The 25,117-nt window shown below is 38.2% G+C and overlaps 5 protein-coding genes across 10 annotated transcripts in view; all 5 read right to left on the reverse strand.

The window, feature by feature from the left end:
* The window catches only part of LOC111467016 (probable leucine-rich repeat receptor-like protein kinase IMK3), a 2,234-nt gene extending 629 nt beyond the window's left edge, over nucleotides 1–1,605 (reverse strand). The window contains exon 1 of the mRNA XM_023111774.1: nucleotides 15–1,605. Coding sequence (XP_022967542.1) covers nucleotides 68–1,276 — 1,209 coding nt within the window. The 5' untranslated portion in view covers nucleotides 1,277–1,605 and the 3' untranslated portion in view covers nucleotides 15–67. The remainder of the gene's footprint in view (nucleotides 1–14) is intronic.
* Nucleotides 1,606–3,898: 2,293 nt separating this feature from the next.
* On the reverse strand, nucleotides 3,899–7,804 carry LOC111467015 (receptor-like cytosolic serine/threonine-protein kinase RBK2). 4 transcript variants are annotated; one of them, XM_023111772.1, is made up of 7 exons: nucleotides 7,067–7,801; nucleotides 6,729–6,980; nucleotides 5,955–6,109; nucleotides 5,710–5,804; nucleotides 5,482–5,617; nucleotides 4,980–5,126; nucleotides 3,899–4,475 (listed from the first exon to the last, which is right to left on the reverse strand). In XM_023111772.1, the coding sequence occupies exons 1-7, from the start codon at nucleotides 7,392–7,394 to the stop codon at nucleotides 4,332–4,334; spliced, it is 1,257 nt and encodes a 418-aa protein (XP_022967540.1). In that variant the 5' UTR covers nucleotides 7,395–7,801; the 3' UTR covers nucleotides 3,899–4,331. The 4 variants fall into 4 exon arrangements, with proteins under 4 accessions (XP_022967540.1, XP_022967541.1, XP_022967538.1 ...); XM_023111773.1 differs by having other exon boundaries at nucleotides 5,710–5,789; nucleotides 7,067–7,800; XM_023111770.1 differs by lacking the exon at nucleotides 3,899–4,475 and having other exon boundaries at nucleotides 4,779–5,126; nucleotides 7,067–7,804.
* A 1,591-nt stretch (nucleotides 7,805–9,395) lies between these two features.
* LOC111467014 lies at nucleotides 9,396–12,161 on the reverse strand. Its single transcript, XM_023111769.1, has 4 exons — nucleotides 11,069–12,161; nucleotides 10,323–10,533; nucleotides 10,069–10,201; nucleotides 9,396–9,973 (listed from the first exon to the last, which is right to left on the reverse strand). The coding sequence occupies exons 1-4, from the start codon at nucleotides 12,034–12,036 to the stop codon at nucleotides 9,804–9,806; spliced, it is 1,482 nt and encodes a 493-aa protein (XP_022967537.1). The 5' UTR covers nucleotides 12,037–12,161; the 3' UTR covers nucleotides 9,396–9,803.
* Nucleotides 12,162–13,153: 992 nt separating this feature from the next.
* On the reverse strand, nucleotides 13,154–17,285 carry LOC111467017 (exosome complex component RRP4 homolog). Of its 3 annotated transcripts, XM_023111776.1 has the most exons (9): nucleotides 16,955–17,284; nucleotides 16,610–16,766; nucleotides 16,411–16,512; nucleotides 16,250–16,295; nucleotides 15,994–16,083; nucleotides 15,760–15,825; nucleotides 14,856–14,923; nucleotides 14,047–14,507; nucleotides 13,154–13,394 (listed from the first exon to the last, which is right to left on the reverse strand). In XM_023111776.1, exons 2-8 carry the CDS (start codon nucleotides 16,762–16,764, stop codon nucleotides 14,051–14,053), a joined length of 984 nt encoding a protein of 327 aa, XP_022967544.1. In that variant the 5' UTR covers nucleotides 16,765–16,766; nucleotides 16,955–17,284; the 3' UTR covers nucleotides 13,154–13,394; nucleotides 14,047–14,050. The 3 variants fall into 3 exon arrangements, with proteins under 3 accessions (XP_022967544.1, XP_022967543.1, XP_022967545.1); XM_023111775.1 differs by lacking the exon at nucleotides 13,154–13,394 and having other exon boundaries at nucleotides 13,884–14,507; nucleotides 16,955–17,283; XM_023111777.1 differs by lacking the exons at nucleotides 13,154–13,394; nucleotides 15,994–16,083 and having other exon boundaries at nucleotides 13,884–14,507; nucleotides 16,955–17,285.
* Nucleotides 17,286–20,324: 3,039 nt separating this feature from the next.
* On the reverse strand, nucleotides 20,325–24,100 carry LOC111466962. The gene is made up of 5 exons (XM_023111650.1): nucleotides 23,702–24,100; nucleotides 22,731–22,914; nucleotides 21,679–22,087; nucleotides 21,330–21,407; nucleotides 20,325–21,222 (listed from the first exon to the last, which is right to left on the reverse strand). Exons 1-5 carry the CDS (start codon nucleotides 23,786–23,788, stop codon nucleotides 20,721–20,723), a joined length of 1,260 nt encoding a protein of 419 aa, XP_022967418.1. The 5' UTR covers nucleotides 23,789–24,100; the 3' UTR covers nucleotides 20,325–20,720.
* Between the last annotated feature and the right edge of the window lie 1,017 nt (nucleotides 24,101–25,117).

Here is a 25,117-nt window from a genome sequence, read left to right on the forward strand (position 1 = left end):
AAAAAAAAAAAAAAAAAAAAAAAAAAAAAGAACGCAAAATTGGTTGGACGACACGTGTGAGGACGGACTAGCCTCTCCACTGGTTACACTGCTGTCGAGGCCTGGTCTTCTGCTTTCCAGCCTTCAACGGGCATGGGGTCTGTACGGGTGGCACCATACAGTTGTATTGCAAGCACAGCGAACTACTCAAAGGAATCTCAGCCGTCGGATTCATCTCTATACCCGTCAGATAATTATGCTGTAAATACAGTATCTGTATACTAGCCGAGAGGAGGCGTTGCACGAAGCAAGCCGGTACCCGACCACTGAACTCATTGTTATTCAGGTACACATTCTGTACGCTAGACAAGAACGGCGATATCGGCCCGGATAACTTGTTGTAACTCAGATCCACGGTGGTGATTGATACACGACTCACCGGCTCCACATGCCCGGAGAAGAGGTTCCGTTGCAACTGGAGGGAGGTGATCGGGAATGTAAATAGCCGGCCGGGGATTTTCCCGGTGAATTGGTTCAAACTCAGGTCGAGATAGTTCAACTGATCGAGCCGGATCAGGAGGCGGTCTATGGGACCACTGAGACGGTTCCAAGAGAGGGAGAGATATTGGAGGGAAGGAGGGAGGGAGTTTGCACCGAGCCAACCGGAGAGCGCGTTATGCTTCAAGTCGAGACGAGTTAGGGTTCGGGAGAGAAAGAAAGGAAGGGGGCCGGTGAGACGGTTGTGGCAGAGAATGAGGTTGGACAATGCCGGTAGTGTTCCGATAGGGCGAGGGATTTGTCCGGTCAGTTGATTGTAGCTAAGGTCCAGCGTTCTAAGCTTGCGGAGGCTGCCGAGACCGGCAGGGATTTGACCGGAGATTAGGTTACGGCTGACGGCGAGAAAACGCAGATTCTTCAATTGGGAGAGTGTTGCGGGAAGAGAGCCGTAGATCCGACCAGGAACCACGGAGAACTCGGTTAACGCATAGAGCTTACCGATTGAGAGATCTAACCGACCGATTAGACCAGGCGAACCAGCCCTGGGGTCTCCGAGATTTAGGGTTACGACGTGGTTGGATTGGCAGGAAACGCCGGCGAAATTACAGGGATCGGAAGTGAAATCCCAGGAGGCGAAGAAATTAGAGCCTGGCATGTCTTTCAAAGCCTTCTTGATGGATTGGAGCGCTAAGAAGTCGAGCGGATCCACCATTGCGGATGCGTGGAAGATGAAATTACAATGCAGCATACAGAAAACCATGAAAGAACAGAGAAGGGGAGGTCTGTGGGGGTTGGCCATTGGGATTGAATGGGAAGAACAGCAGGAAATGGGTGGATTTATGGAGTGGGTTTTGGAAAGGAGGGATTGCTTTTCCGTGAGAAGTGAGAAGAAGGGAAATCACCTGTGAAGGTTTTAATGGCGGAACTGCATATGAGCAACCAAAATTTGAAGTGCGTTTGGCTTGAGGGAGAAGCGAAGCTGGTGTTGTCTTGACTGCTGCTTGGGGCAAGCAAGCAGCAGCAACAGCACACAAGCATGCACTTTATCTAATATTTGTCTCTGTTTTATTTTATTATTATGACTGAGGGGCTTGTTGGAGAAGAAGGAGAATATGGGTCATGATTGCAGGGGAGGAGAAGGGAGGGCAGTTTGGGAATTTTATTTATTTATTTATTTATTTATTTATTCATTTATTTATAGAATAAGTAGTTGTATAGTGTTGAATACGCCTTGTTTGGTGTTGTTTTTGAGTGCGTGAAAATCAGTTCCATAAGAAGGGAAGTGCTGAAGTGGTGGTGTGTGAGACGGGGATCATGTGACCATGGGGTTTGTTGGGTCCCCTTCCCTAACATGCCAATTGTAATACATCTTTATTGATAAGTAAAACCATGAGAACTTATGTTTAAAGTGGACAATATCATATCATTGCGGAGAATTTTGATTTCTAACATGATAGTGTTAAACAAAAGGTGTACTTTGTTCGAGGGTTCTAGAAACCCTTAACTTAGCAATGTGAATTACTCTCAAATGTCGAACAAAGAAGCTGTGAGTCTCGAATGTGTAGTCAAAAGTGACTCAAGTGTCAAACAAAATGTGTACTTTGTTCCAGGGTTCTAGAAAAAGGAGTCGAATCTCGATTAAAGAGAGGCTATTCAAGGGCTCTAAAGATTATGGTGTTGCATATTGTAAATTAGAAGCTTGTAACTTAATGAATAGTATTGTAATAAATATAATGCGTAAAATGAAATAATGAATTTTGGTGCATGGGAGAGATAACCATAACCATAATGTTGATTATACAGAGAAGATAAGTTGTGGTGTATAAGCTATAAGCATTGGTAATGAGATGCAATAAAGCAATAGGAAGGAATGGGGTCGGAGTGAAAGAAACCACTTTTTTACTTTCTTCAAACTTACATTACACATGTTACCGGATTTCAAAGCTTGGTTGCTTGAACACAAAGGAAGAATATTGGGAATTTCAAAGCGAATTTCAAACCCTTCTAAAAAGTCCATCCATATACTGCTAATTTATGGATTCCATTTCATCCTTTTACTCCCAATATAGTCTAATAAATATTACTCTATTTCCAACAAACACGTTGATTCACAAAATATGACCGATTTGATTTTGACGAAAATTTAAAAGCACTAAAAAACTTAGAAATTATTAGGATTGGTGGGGGGAGTCATACATTGGCTAATTTAGGAAATCAATAAGGAATATATGTTCATTGATACGAGACATGTTGGGAAAGCCCGAAGCAAAATCATGAGAGCTTATGTCATTGTGGAGAGTATCTTATTCCTAACATGCTATCAAAGTCACGTCCTTAACTTAGCCGTGTCAATAGAATCCTCAAATGTCAAACAAAAAATTATGAGCCTTGAAGGTGTAGTCAAAGGTGACTAAAGTGTCGAACAAATGGTGTACTTTGTTTGAGGACTCCAAAAAAGGAGCCGAGCCTTGATTAAAGGAAGACTATTTGAGGGTTCCATAGGCATCAGGGGAGGCTGTATAGTGTACTTTGTTTGATGAGAAGTAATAGACAATATCATACCATTGTGGAGATCCCTGATTCGTAACATGAATTGCTTTGTGTTATATACGAGCGGTTAGAAACAGAGAAAAATGGGGTTGCCGAATCCATAAGGAAATTAAGTTAGTTAGGGTTGGATGAGATTGGGGTGGGTATGGGAAACTATTGCGAAGGGCACACAGAGTAAAGGGCAATGTCAAGTCACTTTCATACAGCTCCGCCATCCTTCGCCCTATTTATGTATGTATTTATTTATGCTTATGCATGATCTGATTCCACCAAGCTGCCGCCATGCATTTAATATTCAGTGGGATACAAATACACAGGCTAATCCTGATTTGGAGGTGAATTTGTTCAACGCCTTTACACTTCCACCAATCCATAAATAGTATGAAGAACCCGTACAACTTTTCACAATTGCCTACTTGGGGGAGTAGAATTACCGTTCATCTAAATTGAATGTGTAATTTGTTGTAGGGTTCTAACAACTGGTATTAGAGTTAAAGAGATATTTACCACAATCGGTAAAGATAGAAAACTCAAAGATTTGAATTAAGAAGTTTGATAGATTCGATTTCGATTTCTAGAATATGCAGATTGAAAGTTATCTAAACTAGAAAAATTTTCATGAACTCTTGTCTAAGATGAAATCGGATACTATGAACATGGGAAGCTCAAGCTCAAATATCAATATTATTTCACTCGCAGTTAGTGGGGGAGAAGGTGATATGTTTTTGGAGAAGATCTGTATTTTCTATTACGGTACACATTTAAAGTTATCAATATAAGCTTCTAACCAATATTTTCTCACAAACGGAAACGGAAAAGATCAGAAAGGTAATATGCCGGAGGTAATGCTGTCTCACGAAATAAAGTAACTGAGTTACCCAATAAAACATAACTTTTTTAGCATTAACTACACGGTCTGTTTTTCCTTCCTTTGGGAGGGTAGCTGGTAGCTATATGTTTTCTAACACCCAACATTAACATATTCTTGGAACTAATGGATGGTTCATTTGGAAAGGTTTGCTATGGGGAAGAAATTTACTGCAAAAAGGCATTGGTTGTAGGGTTGGTAATGGAAAAGGCATCCATAATCCTACCAACCCTTCCTCCTCCAAACTTATGAACTTCATGAACACTAACAAAACTTGGAACATACAAAAACTTCATGAATTTAAACTTGTTTTAAGAACTAAACTGAGGAAAAACATTTAAAACATTGAAGAGAACAATATATACCTAGCAACTTAGTTTCCACATGTTAATAACAATGCCCTGCTCTGTCTTTCACTTTCCATGAAATCAGCCACCTACAAACGTTCCATAAGAACATCCCTCAGTCTTGGCTGTTCTGCTCTAATTAACTCTTCACGAAAAGCTCTTCGAAGGAAAGGTATTTGGATCTTTCTGGTCCCTCTCATGCAGCTCAGGTCTCCACTCAAGATCTGAACAACCTGCATATCACATGTTTGGAGTCCATGCTCTCTTTATGTCAAACATCACAATTAAACCATATCCATTTCCAACCTATTTAATCAACAGCCATTAGTTTTACTAACACTTCCAACATGAGCTATACTCATAGTATATGACATGACATGTACTCCTCTCCTTGAGGTCGGAGGTTCAAATTCCCGTGCACCATCACGTTTGTGTTGATTATTGTTGGGAGGGAGTTCTACATTTATTAATTTAGAAAATGATCATGGATTTATAAGTAAGGAATACATCTCCACTGGCATGAGGCCTTTTGGAGAAGCACAAAAACAAAGCTACGAGAGCTTATGCTCAAAGTGGATAATATCATACCATTGTGGAGAGTCGTGATTCCTAACCATTTGTTGTATAAAAAAAGAGCAAAGTAACAGCAACATGACATAACATTTGACGGGCTGGACAAAGGCAGTTGTTAAATAGGATGGTTGTGAATTGGAGGAATAATAAAGACAAGAACATGCCTGATTCATACAAGGTCTCCGAATTGAGGACTGCTGTATGCATAAAGAAGCAGCAAGAAGCACAAGATTCATCTGCCGTGAATTATAGTTTGTTATGAAAGGATCAACAAGTTCTCTCACGTTGTTCTTCTTCAGCAACGGCTTTGCCTGATCAAGGTAGACAAATCTTAATTAAACAGTAGCCCTCCGTGTTAGAATCGCACAACGCACAGACTCGATCTAGATGAACACAAAGAATAGAAGAGAGAATATTGACTAAAGATTTATATTGATGACTTCCAAGATGTAAGTAAAAGAGAATGCAAAAATGGTAAAAAGTACATTTTCAAAGCACTGGTTAAGGAGTTATATATATGGTTTCAGTTTACTATATATATATATCTTTAACAAGCTATAAATAGGCCGCAGACTCCATATCCCAACAATTCGTTGAGACGATTGAATCAAACTTTGGAACCCTCCCGCATAAGCGAGTACTATGGGGGCAAGGATAAAAACTCACCCACAAAACGAGGCTTTGCTGAGAGTAATCGAGAGCTCGGCGTCCAGTAACTAGCTCCAATAGGAGCACGCCAAATGCAAAAACATCAGTTTTCTCATCTACTATACCATGTGATAAATACTCCGGAGGTAAGTAGCTACAAAAGTACGACGGGGAGGAATCAGAGTTGATATGCGTACTCTTTTATATATGAACAACTAGTAAACAAGCGAATGACAATTCACCAACCCAAATGTGCCTTCAAATTTTGATACTATATGATGAGTCCATTGCTTCGGTAGCCACTTTGCGAGCCCGAAATCACAAATCTGTTGAACAAATTTCTATGGATTGTGTTTTTATCTCATAATTATAAAGTGAATACTCAACAGAACCAACAAAAATGAACACTAAACATTGAACTTCTTCTGCATACCATGTGAGGAGCACTGAATGAACGACTAATATCTTCACGAAGGTCAAAAGAGAATTACCTGAGGCTCAAATTCTTCAGTGAGCAAAATGTTAGCGGCCTTAATATCTCTGTGGATAATTCTTCTTTGACATCCTTCATGGAGATATCTTAACCCCTTAGCGGTTCCATTGGCTATTTTGTACCGAATGTTCCATTCCAGCTTCTCCTTCAAACCTACCGAATGCATAGGTTTAAACTTATGAAAAGTAATTATGCCATTTAGCAATGGAGGATTGTTGGGAGGGAAGTCCCAACCTAGGGAATAATCGTGGGTTTATAAGTAAGGAATACATCTCCATTGGTATGAGACCTTTTGAGGAAGCCCAAAGCAAATCAATGAGAGCTTATGCTCAAAGTGGACCATACATACCATTGTGAAGAGTCCTGATTCCTAACATGGTATCAAAGTGATACCTTTAACTCAGCCATATCAATAGAGCCCTCAAATGTCGAACTAAGAAGTTGCTAGCCTCAAAGATGTTGACAAAAGTGACTCAAGTATCGAACAAAGGGTGTACTTTGTTTGAGGGCTCTAGAGAAAGGAGTCAAGTCTCAATTAAGGGAAGGATGTTCAAGGGCTACATAGGCCTCCAAGGAGACTCTATATTGTACTTTGTTCGAGGGGAGGATTGTTGAGAGGGAGTCCCTAATCATGAGTTTATAAGTAAGGAATACATCTCCATTGATATGAGGTCTTTTGGAGGAGCCTAAAGCAAAGTCATAAGAGTTTATGCTTAAAGTGAACCATGTAATCCTGATTCCTAACAATATATAACAATATATAAGGACTAACCATGAAGCCAAGAAGCTAAACTCCCCTGAGGAAAGAATTGGAGAACTAAATGCATTCCACCCTCGATTCCATAGCCAATTAACTTAGCAGTATTGGGATGGTTGACATGGGCCATGATTCCAAGTTCAAGCAAGAAATCAGCAGTATTCTCATCAAATTTTCCTCTCGTTAGTCTTTTTACGGCCACAACTTGTCCGTTCTTCAAACATCCCCTGTAAACCTCAGCATAACCACCCTTTCCAATCAGACTTTCTACACCAAAAAGAAAAAAAAGAGGACGCTTACCAAATGCAAATAGACATAAAATATGAAAAAGAGGATGTATTGGTTGCACGAACCAGGGCTAAAATAGTTCGTCGCAACCTCAAGCTCTCGCAGAGTGAAATTCTTCCATGGCGAGTTAAAATTGGCGACGTTGGAATCAAACCGAAAGTGAAGATGCAAACTCTCTCTCATACTGTTGCTCAGTTTTTTAGAGAGCTTAAGCACATTAAGAGGATGCAATTTACTTACAGGCTTGGTGGATTTTGACCTCAATAATTTGAACATTCCACGCCAAAAGGAAGGCGGTTTGGGGTCCCCGGAAGACGTTGATTCGGATCCTGAGCTCCTGAAGTAGTCTTCAAGAATTCCAGTGGGTGAAGACGAATCTACATTCTCCTTCATGATTGGAACAAAAGCAAAATAGCGCTCCCTTCTGCAACAACAAGAGCAGAAGAGAAGAATCCAACGGCATTCAGAAGAAGAACAAGAAGAAAGGAAAGAGATGAGAGATGGAAACGCTCCGCATAGAAATGAGCGAAATCCAACGGCGTGAATCCAGGGAAGGTTCTGTTACGCGGGAAGCTACCCAAGAACAAACCAAAATTGGACGTATGGTATGGTGTGTAAAATCAATCCACACCAATCAAAAGCGTGAGTTCTAAGATTCTGGAAGGAGTAATCGTCACAAATAATCATGAAAAGATATCTCAACACTTTGTCCTCCATCGCCCTAAAACACTCTCGTTTTCGCCACATTACATCATCTTTCTAAAATAAAAATATTCTTCTGTTTCTCCTGCTCCTCAACTCAATTCAATTTTAAATTTATGGACCAAAATTGGATTTTTAACTTTAAAATAATATTAGTTAACGAATATATTTCAATTATTGATATTGTTTATTATGAGTACACGTTCTCATGTATTTGTTTCCAAAATATCTAATCTCTCATATATTTGAACTTTTCGTTAAATATGAATTTTTTCTCAACGATCCTCAATACTATAAACATCAAATTATATTTTTGTAAATCAATGATTTTTATCGATATGTATTAGTCGACTTATCACTTTATATATATATATAAAATAAAGATTAAATTATAAGTTTAGCCATGAATTTTAAAGCTTAAAGTAGGTAAATTTTAAAATTTTAAATATTGTGTCTAATTAATTACTAAACTTTAGAAATTATCTAGCGTCTGTGTACTACCTTTGTATTTAATCAACCTCTGAATTTTTTTTTTTAGTAAATTTATATTTAATAAATTAATTATTTTAAAATTTTATACTAAGATTATTATTACTATATATATATATATATATATTTTTAGAATTATTTGGGGAATGATTTGAAATGAATGAGAGTGGATTAAGCTGTACTCGAGCATCATGAGCATCAAGTTGTACTCAATTGCGAGGTAATTGCTGTTGCCTTACGAATGCAATAATCATTTATACATTCTTTGCTTCCCACTCATAATAAATAATTACATCACATATCAATCATTCCCATCAAAGCAAAATCATATAAAATATCGAACATTAATTCTTAGTGTCAAGAAGAACTCGATTTCTATTGGTTAAATGGATAGCGCAAATTATGCAACATAGTTTTAGAATGTTAAGAACAAGAGAATCTTGAAACATTGTGACATAACGTATAAAAGGAAAAAGAGAAGAAATTTTGGACACTCAATCAACTTCCAATTTCTACTCGTTGGTCCTATAACCTATGCTATTCTTCAGGTACTTTAGACAGACCATTCCCATGAAATTTCCTTTTCAAATTACAAACATGGTGTTTTTGATGGGTCATAGCAGCATATTCTTTTGTTTGGAGTTTAGACTCCTCTGGAGCTTTTTCAGCAAAATCTCCATTAAGGCCCATCTCTTCCGGACACGTTTGAGAAGGCAACAGCCCCAAGAAAGTAAAGCTTTCTGTGTGGTCCATGCCCAATGGCAGCTTAAACACCATTGACGGAGTTGAAAAGTGACTTGACTTACCTTTTATCCCTCTAATTTCGATGAATCATTTCTTTGGACAGCCCAAACCTACTGCTATTAGATATTTTCTTCTTTGAGCTTTTTCTTTCAAACTTTTTCTCAAGGTTTTTAAAACACATCTGCTAGTGAGAGGTTTCCACACCCTTGTAAAAAAATGTTTTGTTTTCCTCCCCAACCGATGTGGGATCAAACATATGTCTTATGTGGAAAAAGAACGTAGAAACTATTAATCATCCATTTCTACATTGCCCATTTGCTTATGCCAAAATATAGAAGACGACCTTATAGAATTATACTTCGGCTGGTTATTCAAAAGATACAAAGTCAAATGTACTAATAATGATGCATGGATCAATAAAAGAGCATAGCAGAGATATGAAATCAAGACTATTCTTCTGTAATTCTGTAGATTGTTGATGACAACGATATACTTTGAGCTTTCATTAGAACTTTAACTAGAAATCCAGGCAGTTCCAGTAGTAACTGTAACTTGTGTGTTGGTAAATACATCAGCTTCCTTCAAATCTCATTGTAGTTTTGAAGTTTTTGTGTCTAATACTTTGGTTTGAAATTAAGGTGTACATGGGTTCTTTGGTTACATACGGCATAGAACAAAAGGAATGAGTTCCATTCCTAAATGTAATACAAATGAGTGTGTAAATATAAGTGAAAAGGTTTAAGAAATGAAAGAAGACAAAGGGCTTGGGCGTGTTGGTCGTTATTTCGTGTCCATCTCTTCCAAGGGGAAAGGGAATGCGAACGGGTTTGGGGCTGAGGCCGAGGCCGAGGAGGAGGTTTGAAGAAATCAACCTTGAGAATGAGGAGGTTTGAGGAAATCAACCTTGACAATGTGATGATCGGAGGTTCCTTTTGAGGAAAGGACAGAGTAGGATCCTTCAACAAACTTGTAATCTGCGTCCGGAGAGGCCAATATGTAGTCGACTCGTGTCCCATACTTGCACGTCCCTTGAACACCTGCCATTGCCAACCAATGCCATACATTCCATTAGTAAAAACCTTTCATTCTCATTGTCCTATCTTTTTTTCATATTCATCACTCAGTTTCATACTTTGGCCTTTGGCGATCATCACCACTGATTCGCATTCTCCTCCAAACTCCTTTGCATCCCTATAATGCATACTGCTCTTTAAGAACTTAATCACTTTAGCTTCCGGAGTTGGCTTTCCTATCTCTTCGTAATACTGAAGAATGAATCAATCAACCAACCAACCAATCAACCAACCAACCAACCAACCAACATGGGATGCATGCCATAAACAAAACTCAACTAAGCTAAACAAAGTTCAAAATAACAATTGATACCTTCACGATGTCCGTCCACCGTTGCTGCGAGTAATCCGTGGGATCCAGAGAATTAAGGCCTCCTAATAAGATATGGGGTTCGTCGTTGGTCGATCGGATTATGGATTTTATCTGTTTCATCCTCCAATTCTCGTCCAGATGATCCAAATGGGTACACTGCACATTTACTTCTCCTACTTCTCCCACATCAATGGTCGCTTTTAACACATTCCTGCCACCGCCCAACCCAATAACCAATTCCATCATTCTCACAGAGTTTATCAACTATTTACTACTTTTTCATAAATTTTTGGTTATGAATTACGATTCTCTAGGTATTATATATTTTGAATATAAACTCTTTTGACTTTGCTTTGGGCTTTACCAAAAGCCTGCCTCGTAGAGATGTATTACTTACTCATTAACCCATAATCATTCCCTAAATTAGTCAATATAAGACTCTCTCCCAATAATCTTCGAACCGTTTCAATTTTCAAGGAGGGCTCTGCCTTCTCTCAGTTCTCACAGATCTAAAATTGACCAAAAGTTAAGTTTTTAGCTTAGTTTTTGCCTCTAAGGAAATGAATTCATTTCAGAAAAACAAAAACAAAAGCAATCAATCGTCTAGACTCCATCTAGTCTACTATTGTCATCAATCAAAAGCATGTTTATGAAATGAGGAGCAGAGCAAGAACACACAAATTAATGTAAAAGGTTTGGTTCAAATAATAGTATAATACTATTGAGTGTGGTGTACAGCTGCTAACCTGAAATCGGTGTGGTCGAAAATCTTCTCGACTTTCCAGCGTTTGATGGGCCATCTCGACAGGACCGCATTTCCATACTCCGGCGCCCAGCTCTCTGCAAAAACGTACTTCATTCCCAAAGCATCTGCCAAATCGGAAAGCGGTCTCATGCCTTTCTCTTCCACCGCCTTCACATCTTGCAACGCCAATATGTCAGCATCCAACTCCCTAAGCACCTCCACAACCGTCCTATTGCATCTGTAACTCTCCCCTTTTTCGCGCTCCGAAGGCATGCTTACAATCGATCTCAGTGGAGGCCGACTCTTAGCGATCCGCATCCCATTCCCATCGTTACCTGAAGAGGACGGATCCTCCTTCTCCATTTCGTACTCAGAAAAGCTCGCCTGTCGATTTCTGAGTAAGGATATCTCGTTATCAGGCAGGTTGATCGAAACCCGCGGCTTGGGTTTCACGAACTTTGGTTGGGTGTGGAGGTTATGATTAGCAACAACTCCATTCACGGTATTCGGATGCAGTGGAGACTGTTTCAAAATGCTTTTGGGGCGATCATTTACGGATTTTGTCCGTAAACTGGAATCCAAACTCCGTCGGAATTTGGCGGAGGAATTGGATTTTTCAGCATATGGAACAGCAGGTGCCATGGAGAAGGAGGCGGCATTAAATGTCGCAATCCGCACAGGTCTGTGCGCATTAAGACCGCAAAATTGAGGTTTGGGATGAACAGGCGACGCCAAGGAGCCATTAACGAAGGAGTCGAGGGTATTGTGGGGATCGGCGTGAGGTTTGGAGGTGGTTTTTCCAAATTTCTTGATGACGACGACCCTAGGTCTGACCCGCCGGGCACGAGGCCATCGTAGACGGGTGCAGAGGCGGCGGAGGCTCCGGTTGAGGAACTTGAGCATTTTAGAAGAGTAGGAAAGTGTGAGAGTTGCAGAGTGACATTCAACTGGGCAAAACCTGTATGGCATTGGTGTGAGTGCAGAAATTAATAACAAACCCCAATTTCAGTCCAACTCGGTGACTCCTACAAATGGTTGACTTCCACTTTTGGGGCCACTCGTTTTCATCTTTTCTTCTTCTTATTTTATAATATTATATATAAATAAGACAACGCCAACTGCTCCAATTTCCAATTACTCCAATCGCATGCAAAACCAATCTATCATATAAATATAAAGTCTGATGCCCTGTGTATACCACCAAAAGATATGATATAATATATATGACAGATATTTTGGAAAGATCTACAAAGCAATCCTGACTTCATGAAGTCTGATGCCTATGTATACTAAAAGATGTATGGCATAATAGGATAGATATTTTGTAAATATTTTGTTTTTTTTTTTTTTTTTTTGTTAAATATGTTAAAGCTATATCAGTAAACCAAAACCATATATATATATATATATACCCATCAGGCATGAGCGTGCTCTCAAAATGTAGTATTTTCTTCATTCCATGTATTCTCTCTTAATGTACATACGCCATCAATAAAACCTTCTCCTTAAATTTTCTCTCTACTGTTCTTTGTGTTCATCTTGATCGAGTGTGCGCTCCTATTCTTTGTGTTTATCTTCTTGATAGAGTGTGTGATCTTGTTCTTTGTGTTCATCTTCTTGATAAAGTGTGTGCGTTATTGTGCGATCCTAACACGGAATACATATTTGGTTTTGTTTTTTTTTTTTTTTTTTTTTATTTTAAGACTTATGATCGTTTCAGTACTACTGGGATTTGGAACCGGACGTAAGAAACTTAGAATAAAATTATTCAGAAAGAAAATTAAAATCTCATAATTGAGGTCGTAAATAATGATGGAGAAACAAGACAGCTTAGAACAATGCAATTCCCGCATTGAAAGAAGACAAGGTCATGTATGCTTTTCTGGAACGCCACGTCACTAAAAATCCGGCATATCCAAATCCGATGCATTATATATATATAGAGAGAGAGAGAGAGATGTGGTGGAGGAAGGTGGAGCCCACAGGAAAATGAATTATGAAATTGAATGGCTATTAGAGGAAGGAAGGAAGACATAAAAAAGCCATAAACTTTGAAAAGGGAAGAGATAGAATTAAGTATTTAAGGTTAGGTGGAAATTTAGAATATAGAATTGTTTTTATTGGGTGGAGGAGTTTTGTAGGGTCATTAGTGGAAGATGCCATCATTATTTGTCTTTCTCAATTTTCAATATATAATATCTTTGTGCGAGCTCAGCAGCTGCTGCAATCCCAACACAACTCATCTCATCTCATAATTGCCAGCTTTTCTACTCTGTTGTTCCCCCCACCTTGCATGTCTTGCTTTCATGTGGCCTGTGGGCTTCAAGCTGTATAGGGTTAATGTCAAATGAATAGTGGCTGGGATTCTCGAACATAGTTTACCACCAATTTTGACGCCTACTGCCACTTCCAACTAATACTATTTTTCTGATGGTCGAAAGAGAGTCCTACATTGCTAATTTAGAAAATGATTATGGATTATGGTTGGTATGAGACATTTTGGGGGAAGTCCAAAGCAAAGCCATGAGAGCTTGGACAATATTATGTTATTGTGAAGATCCGTGATTCCTAACATAATATCATAGTCATACCCTTAATTTAACAATGTCTAAAATTCTCAAATGTAAATAGAAGTAGTGAGCCTCAAAGATGTAGTCAAAGGTGACTCAAGTATCAAATAAATTGTGTACTTTGTTTGAAGACTCCAGAGAAGTAGTTGAGCCTCGATTAAGAGGAGATTGTTTGAGGACTCCATAGGCCTCAGTGAAGGCTCTATAGTGTACTTTGTTCGAGGAGAGGATTGTTATGGATAGGCCTAATACATAATAATTAAGCAAATATTGCATTCTATACTGTTAACACTAACAGACCAAAGGGGTGGTAATCCAAAATTCTACAAAATATTCTAACAGTTAGTTCCTCTGAAAATCAAACTCTTTGTAGCAAAAGTTATCATGAACAGTAATTTAAATTACTCACAGTTTCATCCCCTCTTCTTACTCGAAGTCCGCCGTTCAGCCTCTTTTTCTGCAGTGAGGACACAGAACTCCGAACCAAGCATTTCATGCACATTGATGTTCAGAGAAAGACTTAGACTAACTGTCTCCATTATGACTTCTACTGTCATTATGAAACCTAAGTTGGACAATACTCGAATAGCATTTGCAGTTCTGCATATATTCTGACGTGTCTCTAGTGGAGTATATACTCTTTCTTGCACTTGGTTACCAAAAGTTCCTTCAAATTTTGAACCCTTTTGTTCAGATTTATTAACTTGATCTTCTATCATCATATCCTCTGTGGGATCAACACGCTCCCCAATCCGGATAAATCCATTGCATCCGAATATTAAGTCAATACCATACTGCTCCAAATGATGGAAGTGTTGTTTGCGTCTCTTGACTAGATACGGTGATACTGTGAGCAGCTGACCTCGTTCACTTTTCTATACTATCTTTTACATTTTTGCCTCCCACTCATCTGCTAGCTCCTCTTTATAATTACTAAATATTTCCACCTATGAATCTTTTCACCTTAATGAATCCCTTCCTGGCTTTCTCCCTCATTCCCGTGCAACAACTTTATAATCATCTCGAGAACTCGTTTTAATCACTAGAATTTGCCCCATGATATTCGTCTATAAATCAGTATTCACATGCTATCAAGAATATTTCTACGGAATCTCTCATAAGAAACCAGTGAGGATGCAGGAGACGTACGGAAATTTGATTCTAAATTCTTTGTTTTCACATCAAAATCCAGATGCTTGAAAAGGAGTGACTCTTTTTACCTTCCCGTACTTCTGGCTTCTCGCTTGAAGGTGTAGGCCATCATGCTGAAAACCACGCACTTCTGCCTGAGAAAAAATTTGGTGATGTTATTTTTTCTTAAATGGAAAGTATGCATGAATAATTACTGATAAGAGCGGTGTTTATTTATTATAGTGCAAGGTAAACTGAAGCGCCAAAGTACATCTCTTCAAGCCTTTGTGCAAGGCACAAGGCATGGCTTGAGTCGAGAGAGGTGACAGGTGGGAAAAAGAAGCAACAATGGATATGTTGCATCACTTGCTGATAAAGTAAACGGATAGAAAAATGGAAGATAAAACTTTAGAAATGGCACTTAAGGGAAAGAGACACAAATAGACACTTGAGTTAGACACCAACAGCAACACTAGAATGTCAAGAAAATTTAAGGACCTCGGTAAGGAGCAAAGGTACAAAAGAAAATGGCACTTGAGCTAAGACACCTGGCTAGAACCGGCAAGGTGCCGAAGATGCACCTGTCTATCTAATGTGTCGAAGCCTATGCAAAGCGCATGCGATTAACTAACAAAAGTTCATAACCACCATGCTTCGGCCTAATGGCCATGAGGGCAAAACTTAAACTTTTGGTTCTATCTCCACGGTACCCATGATAACGTCCAAAGTAGGATATAAATATATTTTTTTATGTGTGTAGGTGTCTAAGCCAGCTTGGACGCACCTCACCTGTTCTCATGAGATAATTGTTAACCCTACTACATTTTGCTAAGTAAGAGTTGTCTCCCTCCACAAAAAATGCAAAACGTTTAATTCTTCAAAAATGTCAAAATATAGGAGAAAACCCACTGTATGCATGTCACATGAGAAACTTAGTAGCAATATTCTTTCTGACGGTGATAGATGAAAGTAAGAGCTAAAAAGAACTTACACAAATAACATCATTTTCTTCGAAAATGCTCCGCATGTTGAGTTCATCATCTGCAGTTTGCCTCCTCTAGAAATAAAATAATGCATCAAAGTTCCACACAATTATCCCAACGTTCGAACAAATGCAACCACTCTTTAAGAAAAAGATCAATTGCAGCAATTTGGCAGTAAAATTATCCATAAAGTTCAGCAGAAGGCACAGTTAATTCATCGTCTGGTAGGAATTCTACAATAACTGAATACCATCAGGCAAGTTCATTGAAGAAAGCATCAAGACAGCATCTTGGCTATAGTTTATATTCAATCTCCAACGTTTTGGGGCAACCTGATTAAGATAGCATCAGACAGGAAGAAATTGTAACACATTTTCCTATTTACAGCATCATAACCATGACTCCAAATAAGTTTTTCTTGTCTGTTTCATTCACCAACGTCTCTATGTTACATTTATCTAAAACCAAAAAACTAATTAAAAACACATTCGTTTTTACCTCTGTAACACGCCCCACTATGATATCACCAACCTCCGGTTTATATCTAATATTCAGAACAGACAATTACATCAGAAAAGATATAACAACAAGAAATTAAAGAAAGGGAAACATTAAATTATCATCAAGAAAAAACCAAATTACGAAGTTTCATGGACAACCTAGCACGTAAGGCACGTACATAGATAAGCTTATTGATTCGCTCAACCACTCCACAAATAGTGGCAACTACTTCTCCATTTAAGTCAAGGGTCCCATGTCCCCTGTACACGAATTTCAATTATACCTCAATACATATAATCCCCTGGAAAGTACACAATCCAAGCAACTATTATATAAAGATGGTGATTATTTATATACTTGAGGACACCATCGTCGTAATTCAGAGGAATAGTATCAGCAACTATAACAGAAGCATCGGAATTGGCCTTCGAAGAGATAGACTCGAGCAGTTCTAGGGCTCTTTGAAGCCGAATCCTCTGGGTTTGATTCAAGGAAATCTGTAATTCTCTCATATCTGCATTAAGAAAATTTCTAGGTTATATAACAAAATACTTGCAAAGACATACGGTATTATAAACTTTTAATTTAGAGCTTCAATTCAAGGTTTTGGTTTTTTAAAAATAATGTTTGGTTCACTTCCAACCCCACGTGCGATCATGCATGTAAAAAAAAGTGACAAGAAAAAGTGGGGGACGAGCAAACCAGGTGCGACGGCGGTAGGAACCACGGGCGAACCAGGTGCCGTCTATGCAACGACGGCAGTGGAACCGGGACAAGGCGACCAGTAACCGGCAAAGTTCAAAATGCGGAGGGCCAACAGCATCAATGGTTGCAACGAAGAGAAGGATAAGGAAAGAAGTGGACGAGGTGGAGCGACGACGACGGACGTGACGGCGGCTTCTTAGCAAAAGCGGCAGCCGAAGTCTAGGGTAGAGGAAAAGAAGGAATACTGGGCCACAGCCGACCACAGTTTAGTTGGACAGTTTGGCCTGTTGAGGATGGTTAGACGTAGGTGGGTTAATTTAGAAGATGATCCCAAACTTTTTTTTTTTTTGAAACAATGTAAAGTCATGGGAGCTTACGCTCAAAGTGTAGACTATTTGAGGGTTACATAGATTTTAAAAGAGGCGGGAAGCGACCCATGTGTCAAACAAAAGGTGTATTTTGTTCGAAAGTTCTAGAGAAAAGATTTGAGCATCGATCCCATGTGTCAAACAGAAGGTGTACTTTGTTCGAAAGTTCTAGAGAAAAGATTTGAGCATCGATTAAGGGAAGGCGGTTCGAGGGCTACATAGACCTCAGGGGAGGAAATTCAAGTCTCGAGTAAAGGGAGGTTGTTTGAGTCTGTGGGGTACTTGAGGCTGTTTGAGGGCTAGATAGACCTCGGGGAGGCGATTCAATTCTCGATGAAGGGGAGGTTGTTTGAGTATATAGTGTAGGGAGACTATTTGAGGGCTACTTAGATCTCAAGGGAGGCGGTGTACTTTGTTCGACGAGGTTGTTTGATTTTTTTTTTTTTCTACCATATATTTATACCTTTGAGTTCTTTAATATTAATACACAAAATGATAACAAAATAATTTAATCCGCATAGAATTACAACCGTATATGGCATTCACAACTCACAATAACCACAATTAATAAGGAAATGAGATAAAATCCACAAACCAAGCAAACAAAGGAAGGAGAAAAATAAATAAGAACAAAACACGAAACTGAAGGTGGTTGTCGTTGTAGTAGTGGCGTTATTCAGGAAGGTGGTTGTCCTTTACTACTCCGCCCCACGGTCGAGGAGGTAGCCCTCAGCCTATTCCTAGCTCGGATGATATAATCTGTAAAGCGCCGATCCTCCTTCAGATTCTCTTTTCCCTTGCTACTCGGATCATGTCGCTTGCTCGATATGCTTCCCAGCCTTCGCTTAGCCCGATTGATGTAGTCGCTAAACGCGTCGTTTGGTTCGAGTTTTTGTTTTTTCTCCATTTCAGGTGCCCCATTGATGTTGGGCCTCTGTTTTTTGTCCATTTCAGGAGCCAGGGGTTCCTCTTGGCGGTTTGGGGAAGGACACATGCCGAGAGCCTTGAGAAACCTCTCGCACACTGAACTGCGCTTGGAGGATTTGGTGTTCTTTCCCATGGTGTGTTGATAGACTATGATCGATGGTGTTGTGGGTGTTGGGAACCTCTTCTATTTATAATAGAGGAATTAGAGAAGTGTTAGGAATCACGACTCTTCACAATGGTACGATATTGTCCACTTTCATAAAGTGACTTTTTCTCAAAAGACTTCATACCAATTGATATGTATTCCTTATTTATAAACCTACGATCATTCCTTAAATTTCCAACAGTCTTCCCTCGAACAAAGTACACTATAGAGTCTCTCCCCTGAGGCCTATGGAGCCATCAACCATCCTCAACAATCCTCCCCTCGAACGAAGTACACTATAGAGCCTCTCCTAAGGTCTATGGAGCCGTCGAACAACCTTCTCTTAATCAAGGCTCGACTCCTTCTCTGAAGTCCTCGAACAAATTACACTCTTTGTTCGACACTTGAATCACTTTTGACTACACCTTCGAGACTCCCAACTTCTTTATTTGACATTTGAGGATTCTATTGACATGACTAAGTTAAGAGCATGACTCTAATGCCATAGAAATCACGACTCTTCACAATGGTATGATATTGTCCACTTTGAGTTTAAGCTCTCGTGGTTTTACTTTTGATTTCTCCGAAAGGTCTCTGTACTAGTGGAGATGTATTCCTTATTTATAAACTCATTATCATTTCCAAAATTAGCTATCGTGGGCCTTCCTCTCAACAATATGTTTCGTGGATCCTAGTTCAAAGCTTAATTGTGCACGACACGAAGTATAGAATTTGATTAAGAAATCGAAAACGCGGGTGCTTTTTGTTAGTGTTTTCCATTCAATATGACATTAAGAAAGGAGAACCATATTCCAAGTAATGGTTTCTGCCCAATTCTCTTAGGAGAGAGTCCAATTATGACAAACTTAATAGCTGTTTTCAAAGCATCCCAATGAGTATTGATTCGGGAGAAATTAGAAAAAGGTCGAGGGAAGAATCTGGCCTCCTGTAAGCTAAGAAACCGCGCGAGCCCTTCCTATGCATGATTAGTGAAAAGGGAGGAAAAAGGAATCGGCTTTTTTGTGGTGGGTGAGTGTTCTGTAAGCATGCAGTTCAGCTCTGTCGCCAATTACGCCTCTTCCTTCTCCGCTCGCTTAGAAAATAGTAGCCTAAAGATGGTGTCACTTCATGAATAGCTTCTCCCTTTTGCAGCAACGAAAATTCAAAAGGACAAAGTAACGTGATGCACGGTTGACGATCGGAGGGAGTCTCACGTTGACTAATTTAGGGAATCATCATGGGTTTCTAAGTAAGGAATACATCTTCATTGGTACGAGGACTTTTGGGAAGCCCAAAGCAAAGTCATGAGAATTTATGCTCAAAGTGGATAATCATTGTGGAGGTTCATGGTTTCTAACAAGTACCGGAAAACATGGATTTGCTGGTATTACACCCCAGCCCATGTGTGAGAGGTTGGACTATGCACCCGCTATTCGAAACAAATGTTGTAAATAGTCTAGCATGGACGTGGGAGAGTCCAATACCTGATAATAACCTGAATAGATGGATGTTCGGGATACCCTAATGAGACGATCGACACATGGGTCAATTCCCAACGGATGTGTTCGAGCAAGCCAAAATGGCTAAGCTGTCCCAAGACATGGGGATGACATCATGAAGTTGTGTTATTGAAAATCGGGATGACAATGAGATGTGACGTTGTTGTGTTGTAAATGAATGAACACACTATTGAAGATTGGAGAGAATAATCATGAATTTATAAGTAAGGAATACATCTTTGCTGATGGACTATCCCCGGTTGGTATACGACTGGTCATCCCAAGTTACGTAACGTTTTGAATTGAAAATACTTTATCGTTTCATCTAATATGGGTTAGTCACTTTGACAAGCATCAATTTCTTCCAAATAAAGGAAGAATAAATAAAGGAATAAGATACTTGATAATAAAAAATTGAAAACTACATATGAACATGAATTTAGCTTGCTTACATATTCATGCTCATCCAACAAAAACTTCCAACCAAGCTGGCCCTAAAAGGATAGTTATTTATATAAGGAAAAGACTTAAGGAAAGAAACTTCATAGAAATACGTTTATTATAAGAACAAAATTGTATATAACTACAACGCCTGCAATCTGCTTCAAGTATTTGATAGTGTAACCCCCCACAACCAAAACCTTGTATGAACAGCTGATACAACAAGAGAACGAGTCTCCGCTCTCGAGAGGGGTGTTCAAACAGATCCAAGCAACTGAACTCGATGCCGATTTCGGTTCAAAATTGTCATTTCTGAGTTCAAGCGATCTTTACTTGCGCATATCTACACTCAGATGAATACCAACTAGGATGATCACTTGAGCCTAACCAATTTTCAAGATGGCTACCATCATTAAAGTCGCTGCTCTGAAGAAGATATCATTTAGGCTCTTATCCACTCTCCTTATCATCTCATCGTCCTTCAAGCTAACCTTGGCTGCTTTCCTGCTGATACAGATTATTGTATCCCTCAGTTTATTCACGCCACAAGATAGCCAAACCAGACCCAGCCCAAATCCAGTGGTCAAGAGTTTAGACGAACAAAATGGCACACTCCCGCAAGCAACTTCATACATGACAGAGAAAAGGACAACAAGACCAGCCCCAGCAATACCAACAGAGAACTCAGTGAGAAACTGAGGAACCTCTCGCCCCGAATTCTTTAATGACTGTATTGCCCTTTTCCCGTGCTGCTGCTTGTTAAACACATAGGATAGCAGACTCTCACATGCGTGGACATAGTTTTTCTTGTACAGATCTCTCTCGTGGCCTACTTTCTTACTGCGTCTCCTTTTTGGCGATGGCTTGACCTTGATTATATCAGGGCTGTCAAGTACATAACAGGAGTTGTGTAAGTCTAAAAGCAAATGCCACGACCAAAATGAATGACGAGAAAAGAATCGAACTTGTACGACTAGGCATGTGGCACATACCTCTTCATAGGAGCAATGGTTGTTGCATGAAGCTTCACCGGAGAATCATAAATATGGCTTCCCACTCCACCGCTCAACCTGAGCACAGAATGTTTGCAGTGTCAGCTTAAATTCATGTAACTTATCTGAAGCCTAAAACTTGTTACAATAGAGGATTCCAAGAGTTACATTACCCAAAATATTTTCTCATGATAAAGTAAAAACCTATTTCTAGTAAAAACAACAATAATTTAAAATTAATAAAGAAGTACTGTGGGTTTGCAATAATGTTCTTGAATTCTTAAGACAAATGGAAAATGAAAACTTTGAACCACTATGTGGATGATAATAAAGGCAGAGAAATATGTACCTATCATATTTGGGGACAAGAATTGACTGCCTGCTCCAACTTAAAGAGTTCTTCGACAAATAAAACTCAGCAACAACTGAAAGTAAATCCTTGATCTTTGTCCCAGTCTCAGTTAAAAGAATCTGTCCATCAGGATGAATTGTGATCTTTGAGCTTCTAATCAATTCGCCAACAAAGTCCATGATTGGCTCTGGTGCATCAAACTCGCAGCTAGGAAAGATAAGTGAAGTAGCAACGGGCCCTCGGCAATGCTGCGTCTTTAATTCTTGTAACCCCCTTAAGTCTGGTAAATTTAATGCATATTTCTTCTCTTCACTTGGACAGGATACAAGGGACTCCAAGACTTTCTCACACCTTTTGAATTCCTCCTCAAATCTAGAACTGAATATCAAAGATCCACCCTGATTATCTGAAACCAAATCAAAGAGGGAACAATTAAGACTCGGGTATGGATGCCCATAAATGTACCTTATTATCTAATTTAATCTTCAAATTATAAAAGTCCACTTTGCGCAATAATACTAATACAACTTAGGTTATGGTAGCTTAGCCTACAATTACTTTTGCGATTACATCTTAAAAGATGCACCAAAGACAAGAAAGTTTGTTCACCGCTAACAGATATTGTATCTTTGGGTTTTTCCTTCGGGGCTTTCACTTAAGGGCTTCCCCTCAAGGTTTTAAAACGCGTTTGCTAAGGAGAGGTTTCTACATCCTTATAAAGAATGTTTCATTCACCTCCCCAACTGATGTGGGATCTCATATTTAGACAAGTGTACAAGCGTAATTTAAGTAGAAGATAGTAAAAAGACAATAAGGAGAACATGTTTAAGATGTTTACAACGATACAACTATACTAATAATCACTATAACAATTCTTTTTGAAGCATCGTTGCTCTACTAGTGTTCCCTTAAAAAATCACATTTCACAAGAGAAGTGAAAAGTAAAATGGTCGTGATGAAGTTCAATGATTTGTTTCCGGCTGTTATAGATGATAGGAAAGATAATAAGAGTCCTTAAAAATTATGTTGAAACTTGCAAATCAACTAACCTTGTGCATCAATCATGTTCAGACTTCTAACTTTTGGGTCAAACTCAACTAATTGATTGGGTTCTGGCATCCCAATAATAGATTTCCATGGTCCATGGCTCTGTGGAGGCTGAATATTTTGCAATTCTGACCCGATCACAATTTCTGGCCTAGCTCCACGTATTGACAAGAAAGACTGACAGTCCTGGTTAATCACAAAAGAAAAAAAAAGTTTATGTTGTACCCTTACATGCCACAACCAATATGTTCTGAGTAGTTGTAGCCTAAGCAGAAGCAAGATCACTCGCACTCACACACCCACAAATATATATTAAACAAAGAGACACAAAGATTTACATGGTTTGGAGAGAAGAAATTCTCCTACATCCACGGTAGTCAATTACTATAACCAAAGTGTTTACAAGTGTATCTCTCACACTCTCACACTACAAAGTCTCACCCACAAAGTTTCTCCCAATTGTTTCTAGACAAATACAAAATGGCAATGATTCTGCATCTCAAAATAATGCTACACAAGCCTTTATATAGGCATAGCAATGTTAATGCTCATACATGAACTATCAAAATGAGAATATAACCATTTTTGTTCATATGAACTATCAAGGGTTATAAACTAAACAAGAGTTATCGACGATACATCTTCATTACAACTTACAACAGTTTAAACAAATGACTCAACGAGTCAAGGATCATTCACAAAGATTCGTAGAGATTCTTATGCCTTAAGAACATGATTTAATGGTGTGACAGGGCTAGCCAATGTAAGGGAGCGGCAACGCATACAAGAAACTCCAAGCCAATAATGATCAGAACAGAAGTACAATGTCTTGCGTAATCAATATAGAAACAAACCAAGAATGGGAATAATTATAAACAACCAATCCATGGTTGGCTTGAAAGTCGGATTAAAACCAAAAAAATAGCACAAAAGTTATAGAAATTTCGCAAATCAACAGTTTGTTGTACGGTACCTTGATTTCCCTGGAGGTGTTATGCTGGTGGTGTAAAACAAGAGCCGAAGGGTATCCATGGGAAGCCATAAGACAAAGCTCCGACATATCCGAGAGAAACCGAGTTCAGAAAACAATTCCCGAAAACCAAATCTCTCTCCGATTTGAGCGATTGTCAAACCACCATAGACTCACCCATCCGCTGAATCTTACAACAGGGATCCATCAAGTCTCACTCAAAACTAAGAGAAAAATCCAAAATTAAGAGATGGGGAAGGGATAGATGAGTGGGTTTTATGTGATTGTCCAGAAGTTTCTGATTTTTAATATCAGCGACACGAAGGGCCAACGGCGCTGAGGACCCGAACCAGGCTGGACATCTGATAAACGACAAGAAATATCTCATTGACGAAGCCTCCTGCACTGCTCTCCGTAGAACTCGCGCCGAGAGCCACTCGCTTTTCGTGACATGTATTATTTACACATTTTAGAATTATTTTGAAAATGACACGAATTTATTTTACTATTTTTAAATCAATCTCAAGCCTAATTCTATAATTTTAGAAGCCCAAAATAATAATAATAGCCATTATTTTATTCTAACTTTTAAAATATTTAATAATTTCAAATTCAAAAATATTTACCCGAGATAGATAATAACAAATTTTAGAGATATACACTTCGAAAATATTTATAAAAAATTAGCATTAATTTATTCTATTTTTAAAAAATCAATAATTTCAAATTTAAAAATATTTTTGATATTAATATATGTATAGAAAAGATAATAACAGATTTGGAGTTATATAAACTTTTTGAAATATTCATTAATCAATATTTATAAATTTTTTATAATTAATAAACTAGTCCGCTAGTTTTTATAAGCCATTATTTTATTCTGACTTTTAAAAATTTTAATAATTTTAAATTTAAAAATATTTTTAATATTAATATTTGGATATAAGAGAATAATAACAACTATAAACTTTTAAATCGTTAATCTTTTAAAACATATTTATAAAAATTTTAAATTTTTTATAATTAATATAGGAATGAAAACTAGCAAGTTTTTTTAGCATTATTTTATTCTAACTTTTAAAAAATTCAATAATTTCAAATTCAAAAATAATTTTAATATTAATATATAGATGAAAAAGATAATAACCGACGTATAAATTTTTAAAACTTTCATATTCATTAATCTTTTAAAACATATTTATTATTTTTTTTTTTTTACAATTAAACATAATAGAAACTAGTAATTTTTAGCCATTATTTTATTCTAACTTTTAAAAAATTCAATAATTTTAAATTCGAAAATATTTTTAATATTAATATATAGATAAAAAAAAAGATAATAGACCTATAAACTTTCAAAATATTGATATTCATTAATCTTTAAAAAATATTTATAAATTTTTTATAATTAATACATAT

The sequence above is a fragment of the Cucurbita maxima genome, unplaced genomic scaffold, assembly GCF_002738345.1.
Source record: "Cucurbita maxima cultivar Rimu unplaced genomic scaffold, Cmax_1.0 Cma_Scf00032, whole genome shotgun sequence".
NCBI lineage: Eukaryota > Viridiplantae > Streptophyta > Magnoliopsida > Cucurbitales > Cucurbitaceae > Cucurbita > Cucurbita maxima.

Coding starts and splice junctions, on each gene's coding strand:
- LOC111467015 (XM_023111770.1), bottom strand. CDS start 7,394: ATGAAGGAGAATGTAGATTCGTCTTCACCCACTGGAATTCTTGAAGAC. Junction 5,618..5,709: donor AAATTTGAAGGCACATTTGG/GTTGGTGAATTG, acceptor GTACTTTTGTAG/CTACTTACCTCCGGAGTATT. Junction 5,127..5,481: donor AGCAAAGCCTCGTTTTGTGG/GTGAGTTTTTAT, acceptor TACCTTGATCAG/GCAAAGCCGTTGCTGAAGAA.
- LOC111467014 (XM_023111769.1), bottom strand. CDS start 12,036: ATGCCATACAGGTTTTGCCCAGTTGAATGTCACTCTGCAACTCTCACA. Junction 10,534..11,068: donor TTCGACCACACCGATTTCAG/GTTAGCAGCTGT, acceptor GGGCGGTGGCAG/GAATGTGTTAAAAGCGACCA. Junction 9,974..10,068: donor GATGATCGCCAAAGGCCAAA/GTATGAAACTGA, acceptor TGGCAATGGCAG/GTGTTCAAGGGACGTGCAAG.
- LOC111467017 (XM_023111776.1), bottom strand. CDS start 16,764: ATGAGAGAATTACAGATTTCCTTGAATCAAACCCAGAGGATTCGGCTT. Junction 16,513..16,609: donor TACGACGATGGTGTCCTCAA/GTATATAAATAA, acceptor ATTCGTGTACAG/GGGACATGGGACCCTTGACT. Junction 16,296..16,410: donor GTACGTGCCTTACGTGCTAG/GTTGTCCATGAA, acceptor TCTGAATATTAG/ATATAAACCGGAGGTTGGTG.
- LOC111466962 (XM_023111650.1), bottom strand. CDS start 23,788: ATGTCGGAGCTTTGTCTTATGGCTTCCCATGGATACCCTTCGGCTCTT. Junction 22,915..23,701: donor ACACCTCCAGGGAAATCAAG/GTACCGTACAAC, acceptor GTGATTAACCAG/GACTGTCAGTCTTTCTTGTC. Junction 21,408..21,678: donor CTTGTCCCCAAATATGATAG/GTACATATTTCT, acceptor TTCTGTGCTCAG/GTTGAGCGGTGGAGTGGGAA.